Consider the following 13,388-nt stretch of genomic DNA (forward strand, 5'->3'; position numbering starts at 1 on the left):
AATGAATAAGAGTAATACCCACTTTTTTTTTGATGTCATGAATTTCTGTTCACTTTAAAGTATATTTTTGTTTTCCACTAATTTTTAAAGTAGTTGTTGATTCTGCTGTGAGAGCTACAAAAATGGTAACTTCAGTGTTTGGACAATATTATTGTTGTGTATTAACTTAGATAAACTTGCTTTCCAAATCAGGTTGATGCTATCATGCTTTAAATACGTAGTTCAAATTTTAATCTTTCTATTCTCAAAATGTTTACAGCCTTTGAAGGTAGTAGACCCTGATCATCCACTTGCAGCACTAGTGCGCAAAGCGCAATCAGATAATAACTCGTCTACACAGCAGTCAACAGATGGGGCAGCTGTACAGACATCACAAGCAGAATATTCTTCTGATTGTAAGTGCATTGTGATTAGGCAGCTGGTGATGTGTCGTGATGAATTGTATGTAGATGCTGGTGGGAAGAAAATATATTAGCTTCATACTTGGTCATTCATAACTGGTATTTCTTCTTCTTCAATCTCCTGAATTGTTGAAAGTGCATTCTTCCCGAGAGTATCTGTCGAATTGTTAGCTGCTTAGGAAAAACAGAAATGGGGTGGAGGGGGTGGGCAGGCAGGAGGCCAAGTCTCCAGTCTCTGAGAATGGTTAGCACAATACCTTTAATATTTTTTGATAACTTCCATCAGTTTCTATTAATGAAGCTTAATGAATGCCTTCACTGTTGAGTATAAATCTGTCCTATAAAGTAATGAATGAGATTCCCCTAAAAAAAAGCTTACTATATTAAGCAAAATGCAGATGGAGTGTCTTAACACTAAGAAAAATCTGCAAAGGTAAAATAGTGTAAATTGAAGAATCTTGCTGAAGTGATAAAACCAGGTTTTAGTAGAATATTCTGTTCTAAAGCTGGAATTAGTTTTATGGTAAATAAGTCTTTTATTATACAGCCAATTCCCATGATTTTTCACTATTTTACCTTTTATTTTGTGTACCAGTGCCATGCTATATGTAGAAAACGTGTAACATAGAATAAAATTAAGGAATATGCAAGATTCATGGTTAAAAATTGATCTTTTAAAATTACAGAACTCACTACAATATCTGAGAGGGGGTACTAACTTTTAAGTTCCATAGCTACAGAGGGCCATCCTTTAAAAAGGATTTGTTACTCTGTTGTTTTTTTCCTTAAAAGAAAAGTGGTAACATACTTACATTGTGAGTGAGTGATGTGGACAGTTGTGTGGTCAACTGCTTTTTCTGTGTCTGATAGTGAAATACCAAGACTTTCTCCTATCTCCAAATTATTATTAAATCTTTAATCTTGAATTTCTCTTGAACCATTTCAGATAAATGTAAATACTGTCCTGTGTATAACTTCTTTTAAGAATCAACCTTGCTATGGAATCTTTAGCACCTTTATCTTAAATTTTGTGGATGTCTCTGGTTTCCATTATCTTTGAAGCTGCTTAAAGCAATTAAGCAGCTTCACTGTAACTTCTGTTAATCAAAAAGGTGAAGTCAAACTTATTTGGGTTTATATGCCTCTGACTTTTCAAATTTCAGGATTTTGAAAGTCCTTGTTTCCTTAAGTATAGAAATGAAACTTGGCCTTTCATTTATGGGACTTATAATTTGATATTATTGAGCTATAAGAAAAGTTACACTGCAGTGCTCGCTACCGTAGGGTTTCAGGATATTATAAATTTGTTGGTAATGAGTAGTGTTAATTCAAGGTGGTGGTGGTGGTGGTTTTGTTTTTGTAGTAAAGTTGTTGCAGTATATAAATATCACCTTAAGATTACAGGCATTGTCAGGGTGTAATATGTAGAGAGGAATATGCGTGGAAGTAATTTTTATTTAAAAGTGAACCTTGAGAGAATCTTAACAAAACTGAAATAGTATTTCGGTGGAGAAAGTGGAAAATTACTGGTTATTTCAAGAAAGACTATACTCAGAATAAGTATCTCCAGAATAATGCTTGTCAGTTTTCTGATTACTTTTATGTCAGACTTAAATCTGAATGTATATGATGCAAACTGGGAGATTATAATTTACTAGCAACACAAGTTAAGTTTGTAGTTTCTCTCCCTGTCTTTAAAACTTAACAGACCTGTATTCTGCTCTCCTTATAGATAACTTATTCTTAGAAGAAAGTAAATACTGCCACACAGGAATGCTTAGGAAACTTTTAAGAGCATAATTCATTATAAACTAATGCACTGATTAAGCTTTGCCTCCAGAAATGTAAACTCTTACTGTAAATCCTTTGAAATATTTTACCTGAATGCTTTAGTTCGTACGTCTTTCTGCAGAAAATCTTTGTATTTACAAGAAGTAACTGCTGTTTAAAAGCATTAAGCTTATTAAAGTATTATAATGTATTGTTCTTAAAGAAAGCAAGCCATATGCCTTTGCACTCTCAAGAAATACATATTTAGAACTGGAGAAGCCTCTAGTGTGGAAAACTTGCTTAGATTGGTTGTTCATTGTATTGGTGTTAAATTACAAAACTTGTCTACTTTTTGAGGTTTCAGTAAGTAGGTATATGTGTATGATGATGTAGTGGTTTAATAGTGATGCTAGTAGTTTAATTTCTTGATGTTAATTTTGTATATATGCACGTTTTTTTCTTAATGCGTGCATAGTTTTACCTGAGTTAAACTGCCAGAGGTGAATTGTATTAGGAGGAATGATTTCATATTAGGTCATTTTTTAATAGGCCGCCTTTGGTTCACTTCATTCATTCATTGTTACCAATTTGGTTTCTAGCTGACCTTTAGTATGTTCTGATTATGTCCCTTAATCTACATATTTCTTACTCATTCTAAGTGTTTTAATATGAGCATTTGTCGTTGTCTTTGGGTTTTTTACACAAGAAAATAGACACCATTTCTTGGTGTGTTGTGTGAATCTGCATTCTCAATGTGTTTGTACTAATGCAATATCGTTCTTTTTAATTGGGTCTTTTTCTTCTAATTAGAACATGGTTCTTAAATATGTCTTTTTATAGCAACTGTGGCAGCCATGTATTACAGTTATTATATGCTACCTGATGGAACCTATTGCCTCGCGCCTCCACCTCCAGGAATAGATGTTGCCACCTACTACAATGCATTGCCTGCAGGGGTGACTGTATCAAGCACTACAGGGGTAGCAACAGTACCTCCACCCCCTGGTACAACACCTCCGCCTCCCCCAGACACAACCGATAGTAGCAATGGGTTGACTTCTGCCACAACATCTACAAGGTACTGCATATAGATTTGCTTGTTGGTTGGAGGGGTGTCTTTGCTGCTCTTCAGTATCAAGTATTTAGTAAGGGTGCTGTTATTGGTGATTCCTCAGTAGCGTTCGCCAGTGGTTATACAGCTCTGATTCCCTCCACTTTGGTCTTTGATACTGTACATGGTTATTGTTACTCAGCTACTATGAAGTCTTTGCATGATGGAAAATCAAGTAATTTTAACTGCATAATGAACCCAGAAAGCAAACTTCTAAGTAACATATTTTTTTTGTTAAAGCAAGTGTCTGAAAAATATTTGTGTTCTGTTTATAAAATTTACATACTTCTGATATTTTCAGCACAATTGCTCCAGTGGTCGCCATTATACCTCCGCCCCCAGATATCCAACCTGTTATTGATAAGCTAGCTGAGTATGTTGCTAGGAATGGAATAAAATTTGAAACCAGTGTTCGTGCCAAGAATGATCTCAGGTAAGAGAAGACATTATTTTAACTTCTATTTTTAAAGCTGAGGTTTTCATTTGAAAAGATTATTACCGGGACATGTGGGTCTCAAGAAGGAGTACTGTCTTTTTTTCTTCTTTTTTTTTTAATTGAAATTCAGGGACCTATTTAATGGTACTGCCAAAGCGTTATTGCCCAAATCCTCAAAACAACCAATATAAACAAAAGCGTCTCTTAGAAAGCCTGCTCTGAATGCATATCCTCTGGAAGTTTAGGCATAAGTTACAATGCTTCCAAACATAAAATAGTGTACCATTTGCTAAAGAAAATTAGATGGCAAAGGGTTGTTGGTATTTGCTATGTTCTTGTGCATTTTCATATATTCGGTTTTCTTTTAACAGATTTGAGTTCCTGCAACCATGGCACCAGTATAATGCTTACTATGAATTTAAAAAACAGTTCTTCCTTCAAAAAGAGAGCAATGACAACTGTCAGGTATGTGTGCATTTGTATTTGTAATATATGTGTATACAGTGTTAGTGAGAAAAGGACTTGATTATCTGTTGTGTTACCATGAGAAGTTTTAAAAATGCACCACTGAATTAAGGAGAAATTGTTCAGGAAAAAATGTGAATGCTTTTTTGTTGTTGTTGCTCTTTAGTTTTGTTTAATATTTAAGTAAGGATATATGAGGTGGTGTGATATTTAGTTCTTGCTTTTTAGTATAAGTCACTCACTGTGGTTGTAATACAAAATGGCAACCTGAAAATCTTTCTGCTTTCTTACAAGGGAATGTATGCTTTGTGGAAGTTTAGAGCTTTGTAGGATTAGATTAGTGTTATGTTGTTGGAAAGGTTAGTTATAGCTTTTTAACAACCTTACCTTCTCATATGCCTTGTGGTTCTTAGTAGAACAGTAGCACAGTAGATTGACTACTTTTCTGAGATGCCTTTTTCTGAGGGAGGTTTTATTAAAGAAGACTCCTGTCGTGATTGACTGAAAAAATATTGGAGCTTTAAAATCTTACATCAGTTTCCTACGAGGTTTGCTGCTTTTAGTCGATTTTATTAGAAGATGATACCCAGATTTAGCATCCTTGTTTTTAACTAGTCTCATTTGATTGTTCTTTTGCTGAAAAGAAAATTGCAAATGGTATCAGAAATACATTATCTGATGTTAACTTTTCATGGGAAAGAGCTATTTTTTTTTTAGGCCCTATGTCATTTGTCATCTCAAGGCTTAGATTGGGGAACCTTAAACTGAAGAAAGGTAGGCCTGTGGGTAAACTCCTCAAAATCACTTTGTGGAAAATGAAGGAATTCAATACTAGTTGCTGTTTGAAACACTTGTCTCTAATATTTTAATAGTGAAAAATGTTTTGAAAACACTGTTTTTAAAGATAAGCTGTGGTAAATGTGATCTTACTCAGTTGATAAATTACAAACAAAATTGTCCTGTACCACAATGCTGACTGTTATTCTGTAATTTCTTATTTGCCAACCAGTGAGTTGAATTCATGATACTTACCAGAATTATTGAGGACTTGTTAACATTTATTTTGGGGGGAAATTGTACATTAACCAAAGTGTAATCAATTCATTTTAAATTTTCAAATGCATACAGCTAAGAAGCAAGCAGAAACTGTTTTAACTCCCTTGAGGTCACATGTAGCAATACATATTTTCCTACTGCATGGTTACATAGATAACGCCACTGTCTTCAATTTTTTTAGAATAATGATTTCAATATTATTTTTATGCTTTAGTAATGTACATATAGGCAACTAATGCAATTGATTGTTCTCCTTTTGGCTATTAAAGTTAATAAGAAATGGTGCTACTGGCTTCAGTAAATACAGGATGAAGTCCTTGATTTCCTTGTGTTTTTACCCTTCGAGGATTTTCAGAAATTAGTTCTGTTGGTCAGGGAATGGCTGCAGGGAGCAATGAAAGGATGTCTTCAATACTGGTATTTCAACGTTAAGTATACTTAGCAGCAACCAGTGGAACAAACAAACTATTTATTGAGAAGTTTGTTTAAATGTTATATTACTTTATGTAATCACCATGTAAAGTTCTTTAATGTTCTGCTATGTCCACCTTTACAGCCTTCATACTGTGAGTTTAGAGTTCGTCTTGAATGATTCAGTCATGTAATTCTTTACTGTTCTGAAAATCTCAGCACATCTGAGTGTATCAATTTCATGCCACAAAAACCACTGATAGGCCCAACATTCTTCAGCAGAATGTTGAAACAAATCAAGCATATTAACCTGTGTTGATCCCTGTAAAACCTGATTTTATATAGACGGTGTTGTGCAATTGCACATTAGGAAAAAAATGTCGTAAGTTTTCATTCTGTGATTTTAACTTTAATGGATTTTGTCCTAGACCCTGGAGATCAAGACCTATATACTTTCAGGGTCTAATTTTAAAAATATATTTTTTAAAACAGTTGTTGGCAAAAGTGTACCAGCTGAAGAACGTTTTCTTTGCTGTAAAATAACAACACATTCTTATTGTAGGTCTGTAGTTTTTGCAGCCTGTGGGTTTACATGAAGCAGTGCATTATTTATAAGAAGCAGACTTTGGGGCATGAGTGCTTATTGATGTAAAACTAGCTTTTAGTGATTTTTGAAATGGCTGACAAAATTACAGCTCCACAGACACTGCAATAATTCTTTCATGAACTACCCAGTTCGTAAGCTTGCATGTTTCTTTTGAAAAGGGAGTATCTTCATCTGAAGATGTTCCAGCAGATACTGCCGGTGATACACCAAGTGAGACTCAATTTGCAGATGAACATGCACCTGAAGATGCATCTGAGCCAAGTGCTAAGGGAGTTTCAGGAACTAAAAAGGATGTTCCTCCTTCTAAAACTGTCAGTGATGGTAAACTGGTGAAAGGTATGTTAGCATGATTTGTTGGGTATGAAAATTTTTGTTAGCACTTAAAAAAGAAAAAAAGGTGGGGAGAAAGGCAGGGGGAAGGTAAGGAAAAGAATTTTATCATGCAAAAAATATTTTCACTGGAAGCATCAAAACCCAACTGAAATAAGTAATTTGATTGCTTTCATATTTCTTTCTTATCAGACTGTCAGGTATTTATGGTCAGACAGAATAAATTGCTTTATTTCAGTTTTGTGCAAAGTTGAAGGCTTTCATCAGTGACCCCAGTAGATTCCTATTTTTGTCATTTTAAACTTGACAGTTACAAGCTCTGTGCAAGAAAGAGGTTATTCCTTCTGAATAAAAGCAGTAGTCTTATTTGAAACCATGCATATGGAGGAAGTATGCTAGGCTTATTATTCAGTTGCTTAGTCTTCCTGTGTTGGATGTTAGTCATTCTGTAAAAAAGACCATTTTTGTGTCCGAGTGGAATATTTTTCCTCTTGTAGCCATGGCAGCAGAGGGACAAAATGGGAGGATCTCTTGGAAGCCTGTCAAACAAAGTCAGCTAAAATACTCTTAGTGTCCTGAGTTGGAGAAGCAATTTTTTATACTTGGGAACCACCTTCCTAGTGTATGGGGAAAAGATACCCTAAAATTTCTTATTCTCAATAAAAACTAGAAACTTAAATCTTTTCACTAGAACTGAAAGCCACTGGTAAAAAAAAAAAAAAGAAACAGGAAAAACACTCTTGACCTGTGTTCCCATGGATAGGTACTGCCTTCCTGCCACTTCAGTGGCTTTCTGAATTGTTGATAAGTTTATCCCCTGTGGTTCCCTGGAATTCTCTCCTGCTCCTCACTGCAATTTCTTTCCCTCCATGGGCTGCAAGCTCCAAGCTCATTGCCATTGTTGCCTGGCTGTCCATACTCTGCAGTTTCTTCTCTGGGCAGCTTGAGTGGCTTCCCCAGGGAAGGAGCAATCTTCCCTATCTTCAAAGATGCCCTATTAAGACAATGTAATATGCAATAGAAAATTATATCGTTTCTTCTTGTTGTGTTATTAATAAACAGCACACTGGAGCCCGTGCTTTAATAATAATAATCTGCTCAAATTTAGATGATGGAATGTAACCAGTGAGTCATTTCATGACAATCCTATTTCTATAAACCTATTTTCATTTCCTCTAATATGGTACAAATCTCACTTTCTTGTAACCTAAATACAGTCCTTGGCTGCAAGACAGACATAACATCCACACTAGATTTTTCTTCTGCCTCTGAGGGAGTAAAATCCCATTTCAGGATTTGTTTTGTCATATGAAGAAGTTGGAAAATCACTATTATAGTATCTCTTTTCTTGGAATTCTGGAGTTCTTAAATTTCTGAGCCTATTTCTTTACCCCAGAATTACAAGATGCAAAGCTTATATTTTATAAGCCTTGGTATGTAATTTAATTACTGTATTTAAATTTCCCTGACTGAAATCTTTTAGGATATATATGCAAAAGACATCCTGAGAAAGATAAATGTTGCAGCAGACCATATGGTTGTAGGTTGCATTGCTTGAGATGTGTGAGAAATTCCAGTCTTTATTCTTAGAAGGTGCATTTTGGATAAATGGATTAGAGATTACTTTCCCATTTTGTTTTCAAAAAATGTTTCAAGGAAATTTCTGTGAGGCAAAAAGATTATTTCAGACTTAAATATTTTATATATTAGCTATGCTTAATATTTTTTGAACATCCATTAATACAACCTAGCTTGAAATATCCGTAATTTTCTTTTTGTTGTGGTATTCAGTGTTTCTTACAGGCATCCTTTTTCCTTTTGAGTGTGCTGGCATGAGTGTGGTGTGCTGTCCTTTTGTGTTAGAATAGTAGGGGCTGCTTGGAAGGAATAGTTGACCACTAATCTTGCTACAGCAAGACTAGCTAAGACATTTGGGGAAAAGTACTTAGCTTTTGCCTTTTAATCTCCTGTTATAAAATGTTGTTAACTCCCTAAAGTAATTAATTTTCATATAGATGGAAATGAGTCTTTAAATACTGTTCTGTGAGCCTGCCAAATGCTATTGTTGTGCAAAACATCTATTTAACGTAAAGGAAACATAAGGGACTGTTTCCTACTGTCGTGTGTCAGATAGGAGCCTGAACACAGTGTTTTCATCCTAGGCCTGAATGAGTAGATTGTTCATTTGGGAAAAGAAATACTGAAACTAAAATTTATTTGGGACAGAACATGAAATTACTTATTTTATCTTAGGAAATGTAATTCCAGAGGTGGTTTGGAGTACCTTTCTTTATCCCTAATGGTACTGAAGTACTAGAAAAAGACTTTGAAATAAATCTCTACAGGGCAAATGAAGTTTCCAACATTTGTTTAAAGAAAAAGAAAAAAAGCTTGTGTTGTCCTTTTCCCCAGAATAATTAGCATAACATAAGGATGATATGAGTTTCTTTTGTGTGTGTGTGTGGTGTAGTCTGCATGGGTAATGGATAAGGTCAAGAAATTAAACCTGTTTTCTACTGTAGTCTAATGATGTGTAAATTCTTACCCATTCATTCACAGCATCATTTGCTCCAATAAGCTTTGCAATTAAGGCCAAAGAAAATGACCTTCTTCCTTTGGAGAAGAACCGTGTTAAATTAGATGATGACAGTGATGAGGAGGAAGAAGAGGGCAAGGAAGGCCAAGAGAATGCTAATAGTGCTTCAAACCATACTCCGACTGTTACCACTCCTTGTACTGCTGCTGAGGAGAAAAAACCTCAACTTACACAGGAGGAGCTGGAAGCTAAACAAGGTATCCCATGTTACACAGCGAACAAAGTGAAAGATTTGAGTCCTTCAGGCAAACTACAAAACTGTCACGTAAATAAGTATGGCATTTTAGCTATTTTGAATCTTCACTATGTCACATGGACAGGAATTGGAATTCTTTTCTTTTCCCACAATTTCCTGCTTATTGTTAAGAATGAAATCTTCCTTGGTTGCTCAGCTAAAATCAAACTCACAACACACCAGAGTTGAGTACTTTGCCCTAATGCATGATCTTTCAGAATTTTATTGTGTTTTTCCATTACAACCTCAGAGTAAAACACTAAACTTCTGGTTTCCGGATTGCATTAACAGAGCCCAGAAAAAGGCATGGCCATTTCTCATTTTCTTCAGAGAACAATGAAATGCTTCAAGCTATTTTTCAGTTGTATAGCATTCCCATATAGACCGATATCAACTTGTTGATGTGGGCAGAAGGGTATGCTCTGTGATTTTGAATGAAAGCATATTTTAAAGGGATCAAATTTACCCCATTCCTCCCCAAGGCTGTGTAACAGCAGAGAGTGTATAATAAAGTGGAGGCATTGTCAGTGTTCACCAGCTTAAAAAATTATTTCTCTTCCAATATGAGTATACCACAGGTATTTCATTTTTCATCTTCAAAATGTTTTGGTATTTTGCTCCTAAGTAGCAGTTCCTTTTGTGAACTTTAGTAGCACAGGGTATGCTATGGTGACACAAATCTAAAGCAAATACAAAATACTTTGTATGTTAATAAAAATAAAGTGTAAAACATGTTGGGGAAAAAACTGTGAGTTGGAAAAACTCTGCAAATGTTTTGTCTTGTACATACACAGAACACAAAAGTAGAAGTGTAAGATGGAAAAATTAGACAAAGTATCAGCTAGGTGCATAGTTAAAGAAACTGGCTTGCTCTCTTTCTGTAATCACATAACAATAACTGTTGGTTGTAACAATGGTGAAACAGTTTCTGCAAATTTCTGGAGCAGCCCTTGTGTAAACATTTTAAGATGTATGTGAATAGGGCTGGAAAACGTAAGGTAAGGAACAGATCTGTGGAAAGAGCAAAATGGAGAGTTTGCATCACTCTTAACAAGCACAAGAAAAAGCTTCTGAATATACCATGCTACTTTCTGTAGATAGCTTTTGTAAATAGAAAAGGACAAGTATCCTGGATTTTCAGGATTGGATTTTCATGTTTAAGCTTAAAAATGTTTACTTCATCAGTACTGCTTTTCATCAAGCAAGTGATATATCTGTGAATTAAGATCTTTGAACGGATGTACTACAAAGGTCTGAGAATGATTGGAGGGCTATTTGGTGGGGGGGTGGAGGGTGTTTCAAGGAAACCCAAGTTCCCCAAGCATGTCTCACTCTACGCTTTGCGCTTAATTGTCCTTCTTAGCAAAACAGAAACTAGAGGATAGATTAGCAGCTGCAGCAAGAGAGAAGCTTGCACAGGCCTCCAAAGAATCAAAAGAAAAGCAGCTACAAGCAGAGCGCAAGAGGAAAGCTGCACTGTTCTTGCAGACCCTGAAGAACCCTCTGGCAGAGGCAGAATCTGAGAAAATTGAAGAGAATTCCTTCAGTAACGAGGTAAGCAGGAAATAAATTTCTCGTTACCATAAAGCTAGCAGAAAACTTAGCTATGGAGCGTGAATCTGACAGTAGGTTATAAAGTTGACTGAAGAGATAGAAACTTTTCTAAATGGGGAGAAATTTGAATTTTAAACACTTACATCTTTTTTTCAGTCATTTTACATATGTGTGTCATCTGTTATTAAAGATCTGGTAGAGAAATAACGATTCAGAGGTTAGTTATCTAGTTAGAGAATGGAAAGTTCTGTAAGTTGAGCTTGCAAGTTTAACTCTGTACTAGTGAGTGGTCCATGAATTAGAATACGTATCTTTCAAGAGTATCTGGATATCTGTTTTGATACTTACTTAATGTGCATTTTGATGTCTTTGAGTTCAGGAAAAACTCACAGGCAACTGAGCTTTAGGACTTATTTTGCACCTATTTTGCTGGATTTTGTTGTTTGGTTGGGATTTTGTTTGGGGTTTTTTTTTTTTAATTAATTAAACTGGCATGAAACTGAGGGGAATAATTAGTGAGCTCATCTGTGTGATTTAAGGTTTATAGCTGTACATCCTTAATCAAGAAAACAAATACATAGGTGGGAGAAAACTAGGCTATATAATCGTTGCACTCCATCATCTTAATGTTAGTTGTGTATTTCATGTGAACTCCTTGAAAGCTTAGAATGCTAGGATGCTTTTTTCTCTTTTAGGCCCAAGTTTAGTGTGGGAGTTACAAAAGATTTTGTTTTATTATAAGGATGTTAATTTTAAAATAAAGCTGAATTTACAGGTAGTGGCACAAAATTCAAACAAATATATGTATGCATGTTATTCACTGGGCATAGGCGATGAAGAGTCAAAACAAAAAACTCACAGTGAAATAACTGAGTGGGCTAATTATACTGCTAGCTGTCTTCCAGAGAACTGGAAGTAGGCACGCTGCCTGTGCCTACTTGATCATGAAGTGACCTAATCCTTTCATTCAATTCAGCAGAATCTCTTATTTTAGAGAGTAGAAGCAAGTATCTTTCTGTAGCAAATCAATTTGGAGTGTTAGTATTCTTGCACTTCTTTCAAAGAACAATTTTTGATAGATGTTAGAAACTGAAATCCTCTGCTTTTTTGTAGACTACTAGGAAATAGTCACGTGGCAGAGGCAAACTGTTTTCCATGTTTCTTCTGCCTTTTAATTCTCTTTTCTGTCTACATGCATTTTCATTCTTTGGGTAGTCAGCCACCTTAGATAGTGCTATGGTAATAACAGCTTGAGGGTTTTTAGAAGCTCCGAGTGGGTCATCGTGATACTGCACTCTTAGGCCAAATCTAAGAGTAACCTGGATATTGATGACGACCTATTATTAGGTTATAGGAACACAATAAGATTGCTAGTAAGTTCCCTTGCCATTTGGCTGTTTGTGATAAATTCTAGTAGTTCAGTGCATGGCTATGAGAAATCAGCTATGAATTTCCTTTGGAAACAGTATTCCAAAGAGGAGAAACAGGATTTATCTTGCAGAAGTAATTGTGAATCAGTTAGTTGGCATTATCTTCTGGAGTGAAGAGAACTATTACCAGCCAGTCTGTTGATGGGTGGTGATAATAAAAGCATCTTTTTTGGGTAGAGTCTCTAGAAGTCACTTTAATAAGATTTAGAATTTTTGAGTAGGCAAGGGTAAAGCAGAATCTTGGGCCAAAAGACTTTAGTAATTAAACTTCAGTAATGAAATATAAAACCAAACTCTAAAAACCTGTATTGATCAAAGCCACACATTTGCTTTTTTCCCTACTAACAGACAATGCTGTTTAAAATAGCTAAGAAATAATTGTTTCTCGTAAACCCTTTCTGATTTGTGTAAAATAAATACAATTTTAAAAGCCTAAATGAGGGATTTGAATTTATTATATAGGAAAATCCTTCAAGTATTGATTTGTTCCTGCATCGTAATGCTGTCCTGAAGCTTTTCTCTCCATCTGCAGGTTTTGGCAACAGAGTATGTTCTCTATCGAAGAGTCGCATTCCTATTTACATTGTGTATTGTCCATTTAAGTTCTTAATTGCTTAACTTCACCCACAGAGGAGATAGGCTATTTTCCTACTTTGTTTCTGTTTGTTCTGTTTTCTTTTCCCTTTGTTCCAGCTTTTTCGCAGAGCCAATCTCCTTCTGCCAGTATAGTGCTTGTCCTAGCTTTAGAAGTAGTAATTTTACTTCCAGGAGTGTCACTCGTTTTTATTCAGCCTAAGCATCATTTTATCCATAAGCACATGCCAATCTGGTGTGTTCTGATGCATGCTTGCTAAAAGATGGGGGAGCCTGTGTTTCCAGTACTTGTATGGACACCTCCAGCAAGTCCAGACCATCTCTCTTCATAATGGAAGAAAAACTGTCAAAATCCATTTTCGACAAATTTACCTTTGACATTTGTCTTCACT

General features: G+C 35.4%; 1 protein-coding gene across 1 annotated transcript in view; it reads left to right on the plus strand.

The window, feature by feature from the left end:
- Window positions 1-13,388, plus strand: part of SFSWAP (splicing factor SWAP) — a 49,511-nt gene that overhangs the window by 11,551 nt on the left and 24,572 nt on the right. Inside the window, 7 exon segments of the mRNA XM_080405337.1 lie at window positions 260-395; window positions 3,012-3,249; window positions 3,584-3,715; window positions 4,090-4,183; window positions 6,416-6,593; window positions 9,147-9,380; window positions 10,782-10,972. Of these exon segments, the coding sequence (XP_080261463.1) occupies window positions 260-395; window positions 3,012-3,249; window positions 3,584-3,715; window positions 4,090-4,183; window positions 6,416-6,593; window positions 9,147-9,380; window positions 10,782-10,972 (1,203 nt within the window).

Source organism: Falco punctatus (assembly GCF_963210335.1).
Source record: "Falco punctatus genome assembly, chromosome: 1".
Lineage (NCBI taxonomy): Eukaryota > Metazoa > Chordata > Aves > Falconiformes > Falconidae > Falco > Falco punctatus.